At 41.8% G+C, this 21,860-nt stretch overlaps 1 protein-coding gene across 1 annotated transcript in view; it reads left to right on the plus strand.

The window, feature by feature from the left end:
• Nucleotides 1-21,860, plus strand: part of GLE1 (GLE1 RNA export mediator) — a 68,091-nt gene that overhangs the window by 29,913 nt on the left and 16,318 nt on the right. Inside the window, exons 6-12 of the mRNA XM_089669020.1 lie at nucleotides 2,083-2,331; nucleotides 2,703-2,922; nucleotides 11,796-11,908; nucleotides 12,699-12,768; nucleotides 18,367-18,506; nucleotides 18,659-18,849; nucleotides 20,839-20,968. Coding sequence (XP_089525146.1) covers nucleotides 2,083-2,331; nucleotides 2,703-2,922; nucleotides 11,796-11,908; nucleotides 12,699-12,768; nucleotides 18,367-18,506; nucleotides 18,659-18,849; nucleotides 20,839-20,968 — 1,113 coding nt within the window. The remainder of the gene's footprint in view (nucleotides 1-2,082; nucleotides 2,332-2,702; nucleotides 2,923-11,795; nucleotides 11,909-12,698; nucleotides 12,769-18,366; nucleotides 18,507-18,658; nucleotides 18,850-20,838; nucleotides 20,969-21,860) is intronic.

The raw sequence follows: 21,860 nt of genomic DNA on the forward strand, positions 1-21,860 counted from the left end.
ATTAGAACCAGCATCTTTCATAATTGATATAACTTCCCAGCTGCACAAGCGACAATCTCTCCGCGGGTATTTTATTATGCAGATAAGTCTAAGGATCATGTAGATATGAATTATGAAATTGTACGTTACACAGTGTACAAGTTCTATGTTTTGGCTCCCCTGATGATCTGAGGTGGACGAGTGACCCATCAAAATGTTCGTCTGTGCATTGGCCATCTGACAAGGTGCCCGGTTTTTATGTAAGTCTTCCATATTTCAAGATATGAAACCTAGGGGAAAAACTGATTTTACCAGAAGTTATTTGATCCTGCCACCTACGCTGAGCTAGGTTTTATGAGGTTACAATTCTTTCAATTCCTGGGAGAGATGCCTTATGTCCTTACGAGGTGTGAATTGTTACAGCTTCTGGGACAGTGAGTCTCCAATTTTCTTAGGACAGCTGAGTTATCCTGGCCTAGGTGAGAGAGGCTACACTTCCACAGACTGCTAGGCACCAAACTAGGTGCCTTGGCCTGTCAGTGACCCATAACCAGCCACATCTGTCACTGTGCCTCTCAGGAAGGGAGTGGGAAGGAATGAGGGGAGAAAATGGATACCCTGAGCAAGATGGAGTCTGAAACCAAAATGGTTGAACCGCATCCATCTCAGATGCGCGCATTTGCGACACTGCTCTGTCCTAATTCTCTATTATTCCCCAGTGTATTCTGGGATACAGGAACCTCCACTTTCTCTCTCCCCAGTACCCAGCTTCATAAATGCTTTAGGTGCTGTTAAGGTGCAGTTACAGAGCATTGCCGTTAAAATCAATGAAGTAGTTGACAAGCGTCAATGCCTCACAAAAGCTGCACGCTGCTTAATTATTAACCCCCCAAAAAATGCTACTGCTCCTGTGTGAACAGTACCATTGTAATGTTCATGACAGGCGGTAATGAGGCTTTAAAAATTGCTGAATTAATTAAATGCTGCATAAACACATGGTATTGACATGAGTGAAAGAGCCTTAAGAGTCATCAAGTGACTAATTATTTGGGAGCTATACATGAAATTGAATACTGTGTGTCGCAAAGTTTCTTACTTGGAGATCCTGCCAATAAGTGTATTTCCTGTTGCAGGATGACAACATTAATGCACTGTCTTGCAATGATTAGCAGAGTTGTCAGCTTGCTACCAATTGTGAGGCTGTTGCTTGGCATTGTCAGCTTCCAACAGAAAGTGCTGCTGTTAGCAGGATCTCCAGGTTTGAAACGGCTTCACAAAAAAAAAAAATTTCCTTACTGTTTTCAGTGAGGCGTGATGCCAAACCTACTGAAAAAATAGATTTGGGCCCTGTTCACACTTGAACGTTTTTCAGCTCGACGCTCAACAAGGAAAATCTCATTCATTTCAATTGCCCCTATTCACATTTGAGCATTTTGTCGCCTGCAGCAATACGCCTGTCACTTAAAGTACATGTGGTACTTTTCAGGCATATTTGAGCATTTTTGTCCCCATAGACTTGAATGGAAAATGCCCAAACAGCAATTGAGAGTTTTTGAAAGTTTTTCTAGGTTTTAGCTCAAACAGCAGCTTCCCTTTTCTAATATCATGATACACCTTAGAAATGCACATCTTGTGATCAAATGGAGGCAAGCCATGGAAGCTGAGACATTCATTGCTTTCATTTGTGGCCACTCCTGCATCTTTGATCCCAGGGATTCTCATTATAAAGAGCCATGCAAGAACCACCAGAGCCTGGGAGGACGTGGGATGAGCTAGACTGCTCCCCAGATTGAGGAAGGTACAGAACTTCTGTGTACAGCAGCCACGTGGTTGATTCTTGTTTTTATGTTGTATGTGCTTAGGACACAGGTTTCTATTGGCTACACAAAAACATCTGAAAGCACTCAGCTCAGTTTGAAAGTAGCCTTAAGGTTTACATACATTGCAAGTGTAAAAAACAGGCTATTTGTGCTGAATATTAGTGTGTTGAAATTTTTGACACAAACCATCTCTGCCCAAAAATAATCAAATAATTTTTTTTTTAAGAAGCTGAAATCTAAAATTCCATTACAGTGCTAACACTTTTCTATTTTATGCATCCAGCTTCTTACTTTGAAGTTGCGTGAAGCCGAACAACAGCGCCAGCAGGAGTTGGAGCGCACCCGTCAAGAAGATGGTCGGGAGAGGATGCGCCGGTTGTGTGCGCTGCAGCAGGAAGCTCTACAGCTCATCCAGAAGATTGAAATAGACCAGAAGCTACAAGAGACGTTGCGTGTAGACTTGTCCTCTTTTAGCAAACATGGGAATCAGATATGTGGAAATTTGTCCAACGTTGTTCGCTCCAGCAGTGAGGTAATGCACGTTGCTCAGTGGAAGGCTGGGCAGCTATGGATAGGAAGTGTGCCTTCTGCAATACCCTTCAATAAAAGACGTACTCAGTGGGGAGGGGAGTAGAGGGTAAGAAATTTAAAAAGCAGCAGTTTGAGCATCAGAGGAGGTAGCAGATAGGACTGAAAAATGTGTGGCTTTAACAGCATACTTAACTGGAAATGCCTAAACTAAAATATAAAGGGCTGTCCACATACTTTTGGCCTTGCAGAAAAGGATGGTCAGGTGTCTACAAACCTTTTGGCTTTATCACTTACACTATGACCATGTCTTACCTCACATGCACTTCCCTTATTATTTTTTTTTGAGTAACGTTTTTTTTTTCTGCCATACAGGGCCAATTCCCTTCTCAGGATGATGTCCTTTTTGGTGAGCGTTCTGTGCTACAGTTGAAGGACCTGCTCAGAGATGTTGAGAAGGAGGTGGCAGCTGCACAGGAGAGATGCAAAGCTGAGGAGGAAGCCTCCAAACAAAAGCAGAAAGACGCTGAACAGCAACAATCAAAGGCCCAAGCCTCTGGTCCCACTCGGGAGAAGACCCAGGACAGGAAAGAAGGTGACGGATTATGCTCATTACCTCTGTAACTAATAAAATGGTTGCCTTCATGAGGTGGGGAAGATGTAGAACAGTGTTGTTGTGTCTAACAGCCTAAATGGTTTTTTGTTTTTTAATTATTGTATATTTTTATTAATGGAAAATTACTATTATAATGGTATAGAAATACAACAACATTATGGGTATGGACGTTGTATGTAACATAGTCAACATAAAAGAAAATGAACGGACAGCATGATACAACATTATATATTAACAGCATAGGATAACACAGACCTGCTAAAGGAATATGTGTAGATCAGATTAGTGATTTATGAAATGTCAGGGGTAGATAAGGAGGTATTACCAAAAGGAGATCGATCCCATATTTCCCAAGCGGCTGTAAAATGACCCTGGTAATCGCCAGTTAAAGCTGCAAGGTATTCCATAGCTCTAATTTCAGAAATAAATTGTAATAAGTGGCTTAGCGTTGGGATATCCACTGATTTCCAAAATCTAGGTATCAATCTTCTGGCGGCAGTCAGTATGTGTACCCCTAGTTTTTTAGAGTGTTTAGAATTTCCTTTTAATTGGAAGACCTAAAAGCTAATGAAGTGGATCTAGTGGGAGAGCTACATTTAAAACTCATTCTAAGACGCACTTGACCATAGCCCAGAAATGTTGGATCTGAGGGCATATCCAAAAGATATGTTCCAAAGAGCCTATCCCACCCACACATCTCCAACAAAGTCGGGTTTATAGCATGTAAGACAACAGAGGTTTTGTACCAATGAATCAATATCTTATATATGTTCTCTTTATAAGTGACACATCAGGAGGTTTCAGTAGCTGCCTCCCAAATCATCTGCCAACATTTTAAGGATATTGGATATTGAAGGGCCTCCTCCCAGTTAATCATATAATGATGGGGATGATCTTCCAAAAAGATTGTCATCTTGAAGTAATTTGTACAGTGAAGATATTAGATGTATCTGGCAGGGACCTTGAGTAACTATTCTTTCAAAGTCCTTGGGGAAATCTAATATTAAAGAAGGAGCTCACGGCATGGAAAAAATTACGGAATTGGAGGTAAGTATAACGAGCTTGTAAAGGTATGGATGGTTTCCACACTGATTTCCTCAAACGATCTAATCTTACGAGTGACTGGATTGATTAAATGACGAAGCTGGAATATCCCGTTAATTGCCAATGAGTGCATTAGAGTGTAGGACAGACTGTTAGGGATCTTTGGGTTATATAATATATTTATCAGAGGAGAGCAGGTGGATAATAAGATATGGTTGACCTGTATAAAATCTCATATGTTAAGCAGGTATGAATGGGATATAAATGGTTCAGTTCTAACTCCGACCATCTGCTATAGGGAGTCTGGGAAAACCAGGTTATTGTTTGTCTTAAGTGAGTTGCCAAATAATATTTAATTATGTCCGGGGCCCCCAGACAACCTCTATTTTTCAGGGATAAAAGTACCGTTTTTGCTATCCTGGGTTCTTTAGTGTGCCATATGAATCTGAGAAATAGACATTGCAGGGATTGCAGCTGATATTGTGGGACTGCGACTGGAAGTGTCTCAAAGAGATAGAGTAGCTTCGGTAGAATTGACATCGTTAACACATTTATCCTGTCTAAAAGAGAAATATCACATTTATCCCATTGATTCAGGAGAGCATATTTTTTTTTTAAACAAGGGAGGGAAGTTGGCTTCATATAATAGTGAGTATTTTGAGGTTATATGAGCACCCAGATATTTAATAGAGTCGGAACACCAGTGATATGGGTAATTTTGTTGTAAGAGTTGAAGATCATGGGCTGGGATGTTAAGAGGTAAAGCGTCTGTCTTTGAAGTATTTATTTTGTAACCAGAGAGGTCACCGAAGGCTTGTAAAAGTTTATGTAGAACAGGTAAAGAGAGGTGAGGTTTAGTGATCGTTAGTAGGACATCATCTGCAAACAATGAGAGTTTATATTCCTTCTGTCTAACATTTACCCCTGTTACATCTGAGTGCATTCTAATCGCCATAGCTAAAGGTTCAAGGCAGAACACAAAAAAAAGTGGAGATAACGGACAGCCCTGTCTAGCACCGTTAAACATTGGGAAAGTGTCAGACATGTTGTAAGGGAGTTTGATTTGTGCAGTGCGTGATGAATATAGTGCTGTAACCGCTTTACAAAAAAGAGCCTTGTATGCCTATATGTTGTAACAACTCAACTCAAACATATGGGGCCACCCTAGCCTGTCAGTCTTTTTGAGCATCCAGACTTAACAGCGAAGCAGGAGAGTGTGAGGTGTTAAGTATGTCAAATTGACCGTTCATCTTGTTTGTCACCGCCTGTCTAGCTAGAATAAATCCCACTTGATCTTTATGTATGAGTTTAGGCAGTATGGGAGCTAAACGATTCACGAGTGAACATTTTATAATCTGTATTAAATAGGGCTATGGGTTTATAATTGACCAGGGGGCTGGGTTCTTACCTGGTTTGGGGATGACTGATGTAAGAGTGCTGGAAGTGTGGGTGAGGTATTAACCCTTTCATCAGAGAGGAGTATAAATCCAATAATGCAGGGCTTAATTCCGCAATAAAATGCTTGTAGTAAGCATAAGATAAAGCATCAGGACCAGGTGTTTTTTGCATTGGAAGATCTTTTACAACCTTGCATAATTCCTCCATGGTGACAGGGGCATTTAAATTAAGCCTATCTTCTTGCTTAAGTTTAGGAAGGTGAAGAGAGGACATGAAATCGTCAAACGATTCCTTATTAAACACTGGGTGTAAGTCTGGGGGCAGACCGTTATAAAGCCTGCTATAGAAATCACCAAAAACCTTGGCAATCCCTTGAGAGCAGTATGTGGGGGTGCCATCTGTTTGAAATAGGAAATCAGGGACGGTACTAGATGATTTTGCCCGTAGTTTGTTGACTAATAATCTGTGTGGTTTATTGGCATACTGATAGAATTTTTGTTTCATCCACAGCAAGGTCTTTGCTGCAGAATTTGCTTCTAGTATTTTAAGTTGATTCTTAAGGTGTATTACTATCCTTAGTTTAGAGGTGGATGGAGATTCTACAAGATTTTTTTTCTGCCTGGGATAGATGCTGCATGAGATCCAGTTTCAGTTTGACCAAACTTTTCTTAAAACGGGAGCTTTCTGCAATGAAGCGACCTCTAATGAATGCTTTATGGGCTTCCCACAAAGTTGAGGGTTTAGGTACAGAACCTGCATTAAGTTCAAAGAATTGACGCAGTGCCGTTGATGTCTGCGTCACAAAAAAAGTGTCATTCAGACGCCAATGACATATGCGGGGGTTTGGTTGATTTATAAGTAAATCTAAAGTCAAAAAAGAATGATCAGACCAGGAACTAATGACAATAGCAGTATTTACCTTCTGTGTAAGCAGTGGAGAAGATATCATAAATTAATCCAATCTGGTATAAATGTGTTGTGTACAGAGGAAAAGAACGAAAATTGCCTGGCATTTGGGTGGTTTACTTGCCAAATATCAAACAATTTGTGCCCCCTGATCCATTGATGAAAAGAAGCGGATTGCTTAGAACATGCTTGGAAGGTAGATGGCCCAGAAGGGATCTCTGATCTCTAGTAGGAGATATAGTTAAGTTGAAATCACCCCCTATAATCGTAAAAGGATGAGATGTCGACCGCAAAGGAGAAATAGAATCTCTGAGAAATTCTATCTGATTAGAATTTGGGGCATCAACATTCATAATCGTAATATGGGTTTTGCTGTATTGACAGTTCAGTAGTATAAATCTACCTTGGGCATCTAGTGTGGATGAAAGCACTCGGATAGGGCAATGTTTCTTTATAAGGATAGCTACACCTGCTTTGCCGGTGCAGTTTGTAACAGAATAGACTGTGGGGTAGTATTTGAGAGCAAAATTGAACGAGGTTCCTTTTTTAACCATTTGCCGCCCGCCCTATGGCCGAATGGCGGCTGGCAAATGTCATCAGCGTTCCGTCCTCCCGCACATGCGCAGATTGCACTCCTGCAGAGCCGCACAACGGCGCGATCTGTCACCGGTCGTGTACCTCGGACACAGCCGATTACAGATCTGAGTATCGGCCCCGTTGCCGGTACCATATGACCTGCTGTGACCAATCACAGCAGGTCACATGACATTTGTATACAATGCATGGCTTCATTCATGCCATCCATTGTATACTAGTGTCTAGCTGTGAATGGTCACAGCTAATCACATGCACATGTCATGTGATTAGCTGTGGTCAAATCACAGCTAAGCACAAAAAAAAAAAAAAAACACCTGAATGAATCGATGTCATTCAGGTAAATGCTTGCTTATAGCAAAGTAATTCTTTGCTATAAGCAAATTGTGTAAAAAAAAAAAAAAATACTGATCACTTCCCCAAAGTAGTACAATGTTACTATGGTAACATTCTACTACTTTGGTCATAGTGAAATATGAAAAACAAATCTTATGAAAAATTTAATAAAAAAATATATATATTTTTTTTTTTCATACTGTCACCAGTCAGTGTCCCTGATCACCGCCATGCCAGTTTTATGATGACGCTGTACTGCACTGGTGACAATATGTAAAAAAAAAAATAGTGAAACTAATTTTTAAAATTTTTTTCATTTTCCGAAAAATTATGACAAAATACAACTTCAAAAAACTCGCCATGCCTCTTATGAAGTACATCGGACTGTCTACTCTGGAAAAAGGGGTCATTTGGGGGATATCTGTACTGTTCTGACATTCTTGGACCTCAAGAAATTTAGATTGGCAGTCAGTACTTCAGGATTGATCAATTTTCAGATCTATACCATAGTTTGTGAACTCTATAACTTTCCTACAAACTAAAAAATACATCCTAATTTGGGTTATTTTCACCAAAGACATGTAGCAGAATACATCTCGGCCTAAATTTATGAAGAACAATTATTTATTTGCAAACTTTTATAACAGAAACAAAGAAAAACGTGTGTTTGGGTTTTTTTTTCAAAATTTTTGGTCTTTTTTTGTTAACCACTTGCCTACCGGGCACTTATACCCCCTTATTTACCAGGCCAATTTTCAGCTTTCAGTGCTGTCGCACTTTGATTGACAATTGCGCAGTCATGCAAGATTGTACCCATATGAAATTTTTATCATTTAATCGCTGCTGGGCACTTTACTTTTTGTGCTATAAGCAAAAAAAGTGCAAAAAAATTTAAAAAAAAAAAAAGTTTCTTTGTTTCTATTATAAAATCTTTCAAACAGGTAATTTTTCTCCTTCACTGATGTGCGTTGATGAGGCAGCACTGATGGGCACTGATAGGCAGCACTGATAGGCAGCACTGATAGGCAGCACTGATAGGCAGCACTGATAGGCGGCACTGATAGGCAGCACTAATGAGGTGGCACGGATAGGCGGCACGGATAGGCAGCACTAATGAGGTGGCACGGATAGGTGGCACTGATATGTGGCACTGATTGGCGACACTGATAATGGGTACTGATAGACAGCACTGATAGGTGGCACTGACTGACATCACTGCTGGGCACTGACTGGTGGCACTGCTGGGCACTGACTGGCACAACCGCTGGGCACTGACTGGTGGCACTGACTGGCAGCACTGGTGGGCACAAGTGGGTGGCACAGGTGGGCGCACTGCTGGGCACAGGTGGGCTGAACTTTTGTGTGGCACTGCTGGGAACCAATCATCAGGGCACTGATGATCAGTGACCCTGATGATCGGTGCCGATCCCCGCTCTGACAACTGCCGGTTTTTGGCAGTACTTTCCTTACGATCTGACAGCGTGAGGAAAGTGCAGCCGAGAACCGGCATTTGCATTTCCCGGTGATCAGCGTGTCATTGGACATGGCTGATCACGTGGTAAAAGGCCGCTGTGATTGGCCTTTTACCACGTCACGTGATCAGCTGTGTCCGTAGGACACAGCGATCACGGAGATCGCTGGGTGCGCGCCCCCGAGCGCGTTCTGGGAGGACGTCATATGACGTCCACCCAGAACTGGCCGGCCGCAGTGCAGCAGTCATTCGGCTATCTGCGGTCGGCAAGTAGTTAATTTAGCAAAAAATAAAAACCCCAGCAGTGATTAAATACCACCAAAAGAAAGCTCTAGTTGTGTGAAGAAAATTATAAAATTTCAGTTTGAATGACAATTGCGTGGTCATACAACATTGTACCCAAAGTGTGAGAGCGCTGAAACCTGAAAATTGGCCTGGGCAGGAAGGTGTAAAATTGCCCGGTATTGAATTGGTTAAAATTGCTTTCTTGAATAAGTATAATATCAGCCATAGAGGGACGAAATTCCCTCATAGCCAATCGCCTCTTCCTCATCGTATTCAATCCCTTAACATTGCATGAATATAAATGTAAAGACATGTTTTATTACTTATCAAAATGAGCTGACGTGCAGGCTAAAGAAAAGGATATATCATGCTGTACAAATATAGTATAGAAAACAGAACACTGTCCTGAGAGAACAAACTCCATACATGATGAAAAAATTAAAAAAAAAAAACAGTCAATAGGATCTGTGAGTCCAAAAAAGAACCAGAATATGGTAAAGGCCTAAGTAACGGAGAATAGCCATAGATTTCTGAGGGTGGCATAGGGAGGATGAATTCTGGACTTTGTCTTCCCTCCTCACTTCCAGAGTGAATAAAAAGCGGCAAGAATAAAGTTAACCTTTTAGGAAATCACATTGGTCATGGGCTAATCCCAATAGGATGCCAAGGATATCCTACTAAGGATATGAAAGAGTGGGGGGGAAAAAAGGGCATATATGTCTGCATATATTAGTGATTACCAACTGTAGGGAGATCAGACGTTTTTCAAGTTACGGATGACATTCGCGGGTTGGGAGAATGTTGTGGAATTGGCAAACGTGTTTTGTTTCTAGATTTTGTCGGAGTCCAGATCTTGCTAGAAGTGCTGGCAGGTCTAGGCTTAGATATGGGTAGTGCTAGGGCTTCATCCGGGAGTGGGGGTAAACCCAGGTTTCGCAGACTTGCCTCTCCTTCCTGAAGATCTCTGATGACATGTTGAGTTCCATCTTTAGTTACGGTCAGTTTAAAAGGGAACCCCCATCTGTAGATGATGCGATGCTTTTAAAGATGAGTAATTGGACGGAGCAAGCGTCTCTTAGCGCAATGGAGACAGATCACTGTAAATTTGAATTTTTTCCCCTTTTATAAGTGACGGAGGCCTTATTATGTGTAGCGTTCAGTAAGGATTCCTTACTGTCTTAGTAGTGAAACCTGACAATGTCCCTTGGTCTCACTCCCATTGGTGGTTTTGGGGCTAGGGAATGGTGAGCTCTATCCATACGCCAGTCTATATCTAAGATTGCAGGAGCCAGGGTGACAAATAGGCCCCTTAAATAATCTTGTAGGTCATCTTCTCCTATTGATTCAGGTCCTCCTCGGATGCGTAGATTGTCTCCTCTCCCTATTTTCCAAATCTTCTTGCTGTGACTGCAGTTGGGAGACCTGTTGTTTTAGGGTATGATTATATTCTTCTAGTACTTGCACATATAGTACTAGGTCATCAAATTTGGTTTCTAGATGATCTGTTCGTTCTTCCACCAATGCTATCTCCCCGTGAGTTCTTGCACTATTTCCCCACAGCTGTAGAGCTAGTATGAGAAATATTCTGCAGTAGGAAGTGTAACTTGTAATCTAAGATATCTACAATAAGATATGGGGTGTGGGATGGGGGAGACAGAGCAGTTTGGTGTGTTACCTCCACCATGTGCCCCACTGTCTCATTTGGTACTGCCGCTTGGTGAGGTTGATCATGGAGATGCGGCGTGGGAGATGAATTTCTCCATGTGTGAAGGCCGCTGGTGCCTGGTGGGTGAAGGAGGGTACATTTGACGCCCTATTTTGCCCATTGGGATCCTCGGGTGACGCTGAGATTTGTGCCGATGCTTCTCTGTTGTTTATGGCTAATGTTCGCTCTGGAGGAGCAGGAAGAGAGAAAAGCAGAGCGGTGTTAGTGTGCGGCCGCCATCTTCAGCCTCCGTGCATGCGCCTAGCCTGGTTGAAGTGGTTGAAAAAGGCCAATGATGGTTTTTTGATTTGATTTTTTTTTTTACCTTCATGCATTCTATTCATCAAGGTAAAAAAATTCTTCAGTTTTCAGCCCTTCCCTCCCCCCCCCCCCCCCCCCCGCCTTACCTGTGTCTGATCATGGGCCATTGCTGTGCATGAGTGCAGCAGCTCCCCTTGGTCTCTCCCTCCTAATTGGCTTAGACACAGCAGCGGGAACCATTGGCATGCAGCTTGCTCATGGGGCACTCAGCAGAGAGGAGGGGTCTGGAGCACCAGCAGGGGACCTAAGAAGAAGAGGATCGGGGCTCCATTGCACAGAGCGGGTATGACATGTCTGTTGTTAAAAAGAAAACAAAATTAACCTTTTAGTATCACTAGAATACAGGCAGATGGTTTTCAGCACCCAGATGCATTCTGAAGACTCCAGAGATTACTGACATTTGAGCCAGTACAACATTCTTCCATCTCTATGTTCTTGTAGGGGAGTTGTAGCATGCAATGCTTCTGCCTTCCTTTGGGAGGAATACAAGCTCATAAATGCCCTAATGTTGGTTTTATGTAATGCTTGCATGTACTGTGAGCATATCTAGCTGGCCTGTTTTTTTTTTTTTTTTTTTTTCACATACCTTTTACCAAACTGTACAAGGAAAGTGTTTGTACAATGTTTACATTTACATTAGAGACCCTTTCACTTTGCAGATACTGACAGCTGCTGTAAACTAAGTGCAGCCATTAGTACAAGGGACACTTTGCTTTGACAGTACTGTCCCTTGTGCTGAGTTTAAAAAATGTTTACTAAACTTAGCCATTATGTGTGACCTTCTCTTCTTAGGACTTCAGATTACAACTGATAAAAGCATAATGGAGCAGTACAATGAACTGGTAAACAGATGTGATCAGTGTCTCAATACCATCAGTGCCTTGACAACCAGCACAGATACTAAGGTACAAATTTTTTCTTTCCAGTGTCATTTAAATCTGATTTAGGGAAACTAAAGGAAAGAAATAAATTGTTGAATCTAGATGGAATTGTTTAAATGCTGTCTTGTAATTTGCTGTCTGCACAATAAATATGGTGTCGGCCATGCTAGCTTGATCCCTGTAGTGTAGCATGGCAGTCTGGGAAAGCAAAAAAAAGGTTCTAGAGGGATCACCAACGGTGGAAAGAAGCTTCTGATTTCCTTTATAGCGATCTCTAGTTAGACCTCTGTTTTTTTTAGAATACTGGATCCACTTGTAGAGACCTTTTATTAAAAGAATAGTTGAAGCTTGAAACTGACTTTTTTTGCCGAGCAAGTGAGTTGGTTAACATAAGTAAATTTAAACATGTACAGGACAAACAGAGATCTATGCCTAGACACAAAGGTTGAGGGGGGAAAGGGTGGACTCCAGACCACTTTGTCTTTTTGCTGTCACTCTTCTGTATTTCTAGTTGCTAGTATCCCCCCCCCCCCCAGCTCCACCAAGTCAAATCCGGGTCCCTTAAATAGTATGATTATGAAACTTCAGTAAAAATAATTTTAGTGAACATTCTTTTAGGTGGCTTAATCAGTATATGGATTTGCTTTTTAAAGCAATCCTTTTCTTCTACCAGTGTTTACAAATCAGCCATCGCAGCAGACTCCTTTTTGGCTGTCCAAAATATCTGAATATCACAAGTGGACTCACCTTGATGTATGCATTGAACAATCATATACATGATATCACCTACTGTACATATGATGTTCTCTTTCAGCAAAAGAAGACCAGAGCTGATCTGCAAAGAGCGGTCTTTACACCAGTCTCACAGATTTCTTCAGATCTAAGTGAGTTAAAGCGAATATGCCCAACTGTTTGCGTGTGTGTGTCTGTGGTGTTCTGTTTTTTTGTTTTCTTGAGTGTTTCAGGAGAAAGCAAACAGACCATTGTACTTGTCCTTTCCCCAGCGATTCCATGAGATCTAAGTCTGTTTTTGTCTGTGATTCAGAAACTGCTGTTTGGGCCCGTTAGACACTTTTATTTTTCTGCTCTCACCCTCTTTGAGGAAAATGTATGACTTGGCAGCCTTATTCTCCAAAGAACCCTTTCTGATTCTAAAATGATTATTTTGGATGCAGTGCTGAATTGCTAAATAATCTGCCTAAACATACACTGATCAGCCATAACATTATAAACAGTGACAGGTAAACCTTGATTATCTCATGACAATGGCACCTGAAAGTGTGTGAAATATATTAGGCTGCAAATCAACATGTTGTACCTAAAGGCGATGGATTGAAAGTAGAAAAAATAGTTAAGTGTAAGAATTTGAGCCACTTTGACAAGGACCAAATTGTAATGGCCTAGACGACTGAGTCACATCATCTTGAAAAATTACGTAGTTAGTCTGGCTGAAAAAAGACAAAAGTCCATCCAGTTCAACCATAGAAAACAAAAAGTTATAATCCTATACCCACAGTTGATCCAGAGGAAGGCAAAAAAAACCCAGCAAAGCATGATCCAATTTGCTCCTGCTGGGAAAAAAATTCCTTCCTGATCCCCCAAGAGGCAATCAGATACTCCCTGGATCAACCTTACCTATAAATGTTAGTATCCAGTTATATTCTGTGTATCTAAGAAATAATCCAGGACTTTTTTGAAGCAATCCACTGAGCTGGCCAGAACCAACTCTTGAGGGAGTCTAGTCCACATTTTCACAGCTCTCAATGTGAAGAAACCTTTCCATGTTTGGAGATTACATTTCTTTTCCTCCAGACGTAAAGAGTGCCCCCTTGTCCTCTGTGATGACCTCAGGGTGAATAGCTCTACACCGAGTTCACTATATGAACCACTGATGTATTTATACATGTTGATCATATCCCCCCTTAATCTCCTCTTCTCAAGAGAAAATAAATTCAGTTCCTCTAATCTTTCCTCATAGCTGAGCTCCTCCATGCCTCGTATCAGTTTGGTTGCCCTTCTCTGTACTTTCTCCAGTTCCCCAATGTTCTTTTAGTGAATTGGTGCCCAAAACTGAACTGCATATTCCAGATGAGGTCTTACTAATGATTTGTACCGGGGTAATATGATATCTCTCTCTCTGGAGTCTATACCTCTTTTAATACAAGAGAGGATTTTGCTCGCTTTTGAAGCTGCAGCTTGGCATTGCATGCCATTATTAAGCTTGTGATCTACCAGAACCCCCAGATCCTTCTCCACCATTGATTCCCCCAGTTGTACCCCCCCTAGTATGTATGATGTATAAATATTCTTAGCCCCCCAAGTGCATAACCTTACATTTATCAACATTAAACCTCATTTGCCACATAGCTGCCCAATTAAACAGTGCATTGAGGTCGACTTGTAAGTTGAAGACATCCTGCAGCTCTTGTGAGATATTCCCAGTCTGCAGTGGTCAGGACCGACCAAAAATGGTCCAAGGAAGGAAATTGATGAACCCGTGACAGTCATGCGAGGCAAAGTTTCATTGATGCATAAGGGGAGCGAAGACTGGATTGTGTATTCCAATCGAATAGAAGAGCTACTGTATCTCAAATTGCTGAAAACATTAATGCTGGTTCCGATAGAATGGTGTTAGAAATGCAATGTGCATTGTAATTTGCAGTATGCCTAACACGGCGAACAAAGCATGGATCTTTACCGATCCAGCATCCATGGATAGGGTAAGACAGGGTTTCCCTGTATATAGAATCCAGTTCTTGCCTTAAAACAACTGTGGTTTAGTAAGCAGAGGATTTTGGGGGGTGTTCACTTTATTAGCACCCGTTGCTATTTTGCCTCAGACGCTTCTCAACAAATAAAAAAAAAAATGATTTTAGCATATTTTTTTTTCCACTTCTATCTGGACTTGGTTTCAGAAGGATGAGGTAACTGCCACAAGCCTCCCAGATGACGTGTTCCCACACACCTGTTTCACCAAGATTGCACACAATACAGTGCTGCATTCCTGCGGCCATCTTCCATAGAGACACAGGTACTAGGTTAGCGTCTGGCTTATATTGGCTCCTTTTCAGGACATGAAAAATCTCATCTATTCCACACTCCTGAACCATAAGTACTCCACTGGGGGTCCCCTTTCTAGCCATAGTGGATCACGGGAAGAAAGAAGAGGCAAAAGGGCCTAATAGCATGCGTTCCGCAGACAGCCTAATAGAAACACAAAACATCGCTCAGGGTGATAGCTGTTCTCTTGTCTCCCAGAGCAATGTACTATGACACCATGGCCTTTATCAAACTCTGGCTTCCTCTCAGCTACACAACAGTCATGTCTGACAAAAGCAAATTTCTCAGCCACTATGTCTGAATTCTTTGGATATCTCTCTGCACTTCTAAAACCTTTTGGTTTCCAGAGGCTAAAAATGCTACACGTTCTCTTTTATCCCAACCCTGTTCAGTGGAACCTTCTTTACTTGAAGATGTTATGGAGGAAAATATTGAGGGCATTGATTTTGTAGCAGAGGCAGCTGAGCGTTCTCCCTTGAAGCTTAAGAAGTACAAACCACTATGGACACACTAATTGATGTGGTGCACACTAGTCTTTGGCCTAAGCATTGATTCTCCACAGCCAAAACTGACCTCTATGGATATTAAGACTGGCTAAACCTAAAAAGACTTTTCCTTTACATGCACCGATTGTGCACGTTTTGAGAACTAGCTATGTCCTGAAAAGGTTTGCGTTCTTACCAAGCTTTTTTTGCTGATATTTATCCTGTGGATAGGATATCTTTCCTAAAAAAAAAAATTATTTATTCTGGTAGTTGATAATTGCAATTTGAGTTTTCAGTAAACTCCCCAAAGTTCCTGTTGAGAATGTTCCTCCTTTAACCTTTTCATTGCCAGGTCTGTACATCGTGCGGACCTGACAGCAGAGAGGATTTTACACACACTCCCAGTGGTGGTACCAGTGTGTGTATCTGATAAGCCAGCTGTCAGATGGATGGTAACTGGCAGTTGTGCAGCCACCTGATTGCTTCCAAACCCGCCTGGTAAAGGCTACAATCCCCTCCCCTCTCCAATGCACACCCATCCCTGCCATGTATCTCAGGCTGCATGCATTTACAGAAATTTTGCATTTCCTAGACCTTTGCAATAATGTATTTATTATTTATTTCAGGTACCTATATAGTGTACATTCACATCAGTCCCTAACCCTCAAGGGGTGTACAATCTAAGGTCCCTAACTCACATTCATACGTACACATATTAGGGCCAATTTAGACAGGATCCAATTAACCTACCAGCATGTCTTTGGAGTGTGGGAGGAAACAAGAGCACCCGGAGGAAACCCACGCAAGCACAGGGAGAACATGCAAACTCCATGCAGGAGGTGCCATGGTCGGGAATCAAACCCATGACCCATTTACTGCAAGGCAGACGTGCTAACCACTAAGCCACTGTGCCGCCCTGTATAATAATAATAATAATAATAATTATTATATAATATATCATGTAACATAAAAAATTGCAACTACCATTATTTCATTCTTTAGGGTGTCTGCTTTTAGAAATTAATGTTTGGAGGTTTTATGTAATCTTCAGGCGTAAAATGATTTTTTTTCTAAACGTGTGCAAAAAAACACAAAAACAGCTCTGGCAGCAAAAGAATGAATAAACGAATGAAGGGCTGTTAGTTGATGTTGGTGTCCATGACTTCCTTCTTCCCTAAGGTAGTTTAGATCTTTTACCTATCCTTCTGTCTATCTCCACATCCCCAAAGGATGTTTCCCGCATTGTCTGGTGATGATTCAGGATTCAATAATACTATTTCCCAGCCACTGCTTCTTTCAGGAAGACAAATTACCCCGTTGCCCTTTTGTTCCACTATCTCTAGGTGGCCCTGACTGGTAATCCTTATCTATGGTTTCTAGATTTCAAGAAACTCTAATAGATCTGTGAGTTCTGCTTGGATTTTTTGGCATTAAGCAACTGTTTCCCAGATTTGCCGCATAGTCTTCTTTTCACACGTTCTCCAAGTGGACTTTATGGTCTTGTGTGGTGCCAACTTTTGGTGTAAGGCCCTTCTGCCAATTCTGCTTTGCTTCAAAACTAGGGCATGTTAGTAGTGGTAAGGTTTTTCTGGGATAGCCTACAGTTTGTTTTTTTTTGTTTTTTTTTCTGTTTTTTGGGGGCGGGTTTTATGGTCAGGATTTTACAGCAAATACTAAAATCCTATTAATTTATATTCTCTGGGGATTCATATTCCCTTCCTTCACTCTGTTCCAGTGCTCTAGCCTCCTACAGATGTAAGAATTCCAGGGTAGGCAAAAAATCACTGATTAGTACACCCCCCTACACAAAACACCAAACAGTTAATAAAATATTGAAAATCCTTAAAGCGCTTATTTGCCTCCTCCCCCTCCACTGCCATATTTGGCACCTTTTGGGGGAGGGGGGAGCAGATACCTGTTTTTGACAGGTACCCACTCCCACTTCCGGCCGCAGTTTTTGTAGCTGTTGACTTTTAATAAACACAAAACTGACTGGAACTCCGCTTTAACATGGAGGATAAAAGTTTAATTGAATTTTCATGACCTCATCTCTGTAATTCAAAAGATAACAGCATCTGCTGTGCTAAGAAAGAGATTTAACAGCCGGGATTACATCATATCGTCTCCTTTCTCTCTGCAGCAAAAGGAAACTACAGTTCCCATCAACCACAGGGAATTGTAGTGAATGTGGGCAGGTACACTAGGCCTTGAGTATGTCTGAGAGTCCCAGTCAGCCCACCACAGCAAGTGGGGCTGAATTACATCACTGTTTCCTGGAGAACGAGCTACAAAAGGGATGTGCCAAGACCAGTGGCTGGGGGAATAGGAGGCATGGCAGCCTCCGGTCTTACAAACAGGAAACCAAAGAGAATTAACAGTTTGATTTGATAATAAATAGGCTATTTCAGAGCAACTACTGAGTGAACCAGAAGGTGGATGACATATTCAGTGAACGTAGGAAATAGGCAATAAGGACATATAAAGAAGCTTTTGCCCAGAGTTCTGCTTTAACAGCATTTGACACTTCAAGAGTTCCAGATGCTGTTTCTCCTGCAGTACTCTTTGATTACATAAAACAGGGCTCCATGTCCCTGTTTTATCCTGTTGTGCCACAGGGCACACAAGATGGAACTACAACACTCGTTGGGGCACACTGGCATCCGGGGCTCGTTGAGTTGTCGAATGCTGAGGAGACTGGCTGTAGAGCTGAAACAGTGATAAGATGGGAGACAAAGGCTGCTGGAGGGACAAGTAAATCTCCCAATCGTTACAAGACACTTGCATTATGACCGCCTTACTATATTTAAGCTTTTTATCTTCTTTTTCACTCTGAAAGCTGATGTTTCCCTGTTAGCTGTAACTGTACATACAAGGTAAGCAATCCCCCAAATTTTGCCCTTTGAGAATGACCTTGAATATATTCTTTTCCTTCCACAGCTAATGTGCAGCAGGTTTTTAAAAAATTGAACACCTTACTGACAGGAGGGGAAGTTAGGATGCGAGATAGCTCCGTGTCTCTAGCCATACATTCTCTGGCATCAGAATTTGTGAATTACAAGCTGGCTGAGAGGTTTGTGGTAAGTTGCTGTTTGTTTGTTTTTTTGTTAGACATTGGAGCTTATATCCTGCAATATCCTTTACTGCATTTTACTGTATTTTTTTAAACCTCCTATTGTTGCCTTTGGTTTTCAGACCTTTTATAGAAGTGTTTTATGTTTATTGTCCACAGGCTCAAGCAGAGAAAGAAGTTGCTTCCCATCACGAATCTGCTTTTCCTTTAGCAACGGTTTTTTCTGGTATATGGGAGAGGCACCCCCAAGTGGGAGAGCTCTTCCTCGCTCACCTGTATAAAAAGTGCCCTTATGCTGTGCCCTTTTACCCAGTATACAAGAAGGGTGTTCCTCTTGTAGACTACCAGAGGTAATTATTAATGCAAAATCCTAATACACAAGCCCACTGTGCATAAGACAACTGTTATCTGCTAGGAAGGAGAAACCCACTGAAGAATGCTTACAATCTAAAGGAAGCCTAGATACACACATGGCATGTTACTTTAAAGCGGCTGAAACTTTGCACAGACCAGACACTAGGAACAGGCTAAATTTCTGCATTCATGCAAAAAGCAAGAAGGGTGCACCAACCTTGTGCATTACCTAAGGTACCACTTATTGAAGTTAAAAACGCAAGTGATTATACTCAAAAAGCTGAATAGACGCTCGTGTACAAAAGACAGAAGCCAGCTTCAGCCATAAACTTGATCAATGCCTTTTGACAAACGCAAGCAACATCACTTGGCATATACAAGAGCTAACGTATTTTGAGGGCTAAACTGTCTTCATCAGTGCTATCTGTCTGCCATCTGGGATCTGTTTTAAATAGTAGCATGGATAGATTATAGGCTGCGTCCCCTGCCATTACATTACAGCAAAGGATTGTTAAACATGATAGAAAATTATGAGAGTAACATCAGTTAAATATAGATGCTAAAATATATTATATATGAATCAAAGTGTATATAAATAGAAAAGACTAGGAATGAGCTTGCTGTTTGGGAATAGCAGTAGGTCATTTCGCAAAACAAACGTTCCAGAACATATACGGACACAAAGTCAAAGAAAATACCTGTGTATAGCTTTCATATATCTAGAAAACTAGCCTGAGGATACAAGTAGAAATTATTTAATTTCCCCCTTTGTAATGTACAGCGCTGAGCGAACTATTGGCGCTTTATAAATACTGTATAATAATAATAATAACAATTTAATAATGATGACAATGGAGAATAATCTTACCCATCACAGGTAACCTATATTAACACTGATTTGTCACTCACACCTAACCTGTCCCTTCATCTAAACACTCCTATACTATGGAAGCGTTCCCCAAAATATTTCAAGCAGAGTGCTGAAGTCTAATCCCCAGTATTTTCTGTACGCTCCCTGCAGTTGATCCTTTCCCTATTACTCACATATCATGCCTTGTTCTTCACTCTACTTGTGTAAGAAGTGCTAGATCTCTCTTTTTCTAATCCTGTATTGTAAGTGACCCGTTCAATTAATCAAGCTGACTAGTTCCAGTGATGTTGCTCTCATGTGGCATAGATCTCCAGTCAACTTGTATAATAACCTTGTCAAAGTTTAGGTCACATACTTCAGTACAGTAGTTCCAGAAGAGAATGCAGATCTATGGGTATATGGACTAACCATTGAGATCATTGGCAGAATTATTCTTAATGGCACATCAGACATGGTATGAAAAAGTAGCAGGGGCTTCTATTGGGCGGCAGATGCACATAGGGCAGCTCATTGAGGCGATTTGGCTGTCCTATGTGCGACACGTTTCCATGTGTAAATCCTGCTTTAAGGCCCCATTCAGACCTCGGGTAGTACAAACAAGCATTCCCACACATGGAAATACGTGTCGCGCATAGGGCAGCCCATTCACTTCAGGACTGCCCTATGCAAGTTTGTCACCCAAAAGAAGCTCCCGCTCCTTTTTTGGGCTACAAGTTTAGCGCAAATTTTAACCACGCTATTTGCCACGATTGCTTTGTGATTCTGTTGTGCAACAGTCGTGGCAGAGGTATAACGGCAGCCAAATTTTGCGTGTTCTGCATCTATTTGGAATTGCGGGCAAAATCACGTTGATTCTGCCCATCCTTTCAAATTATCCTATGTGAATAGGGCCTAAATATCACAAGCAGGAGTGCTCATTCCTGCTATGCAGTGTCTGGATGGGGCCTAAGTCTCCTTGTGACTGGGTATTTTGTAGTAAAACTTTCCTAAGTACATGGCTTTTTCCCCCCTTCACTTAATGACTGGAGTCTCTAAAAGACATAGGAGATGATTTCTGTCCCGGTAATGCAGGTAGATTTACATTTGATACCCTCTTACCTTTTTTTCTTCATAGGACATTGGGTTATGTTGTAGAGGGCTCTGTGGTTGAGCAACAGGACAACTTCTTGAAACGAATGTCAGGAATGATCCGTTTGTATGCTGCTATCTTGCAAATACGCTATCCGTTTGGAACAGTACAAGGGGTATGTGTATGTGAATTTACGTGTTGTGATTTTGTGTGTGTGTGTTTTATTTTAGGGAATACTGTAGTGAGAAAGTATGAAGGCTACCTCATAGGCCATGACAGGTCCTCTTTAATGATCTATTAGACCCCAGATCCCTCTTCTGCCTCCAATGCAACCGATCAGACACAGATCAGTCTGATCGGCTGCTTCCCTGGCAGGTAACTGCCAGGTAAACTTGGGACTGAAACAGGAAATGACAAAATCCTCATCACTTTCTGTTTCTGATGCCACACAGTTGGAGGAGCGACATCCATGCCTCTCACTGTGTGCCTAAAGCTGGATGCTGCCAGTCACATCTCTGCCAGGCTCTCTAATTGCACAGGAGAGCCCGGTAGAGGAATGGGGGGGGGGGGGTCACATGCGTGATATCCCCGGGTGGCCCAGTCCCTTACTTATTTAAGAACTGTCAAACCACCAGAGCAGGCAGGCAGCCAGCCAGGGGCCATCGTCAGGAGTGGAGCCTTTTTTTTTTTTTTTTTTTTTTTTTTTTTTTTTAATTCCGGCGGACGTTGGATCTACTGTGGGGGACATTCTTCTTTTTTTTTTTTTTTTTTTATTTCTTCTTTCTTTTAATAAAGGACTTCTCAAAGACCGTGTCCTGTTTTTTTTCACACTACACTTTTTGTTTTTTTGTGAATGAGTAGCGGGACCATGTACCCCATACTCATTCACATGGGGAGGGGGGGTGGGATCTGGGGGCCCCCCCTTGTTAAAGGGGGCTTCCAAATTCCGATAAGCCTGGCTGGTGGTTGTGGGGGTCTGTAGGCAGGGGGATTATTGGAATCAACATTGGGACAAGCTGCTTTTGGGGGGGGAGCCCCCATTGCCCCAAAGCACCCTCCCCATGTTG

This window comes from Staurois parvus, unplaced genomic scaffold, assembly GCF_062004578.1.
Source record: "Staurois parvus isolate SC_StPar_1 unplaced genomic scaffold, SC_StPar_1.0 ptg000068l, whole genome shotgun sequence".
In the NCBI taxonomy this organism is placed as follows: Eukaryota; Metazoa; Chordata; class Amphibia; order Anura; family Ranidae; genus Staurois; species Staurois parvus.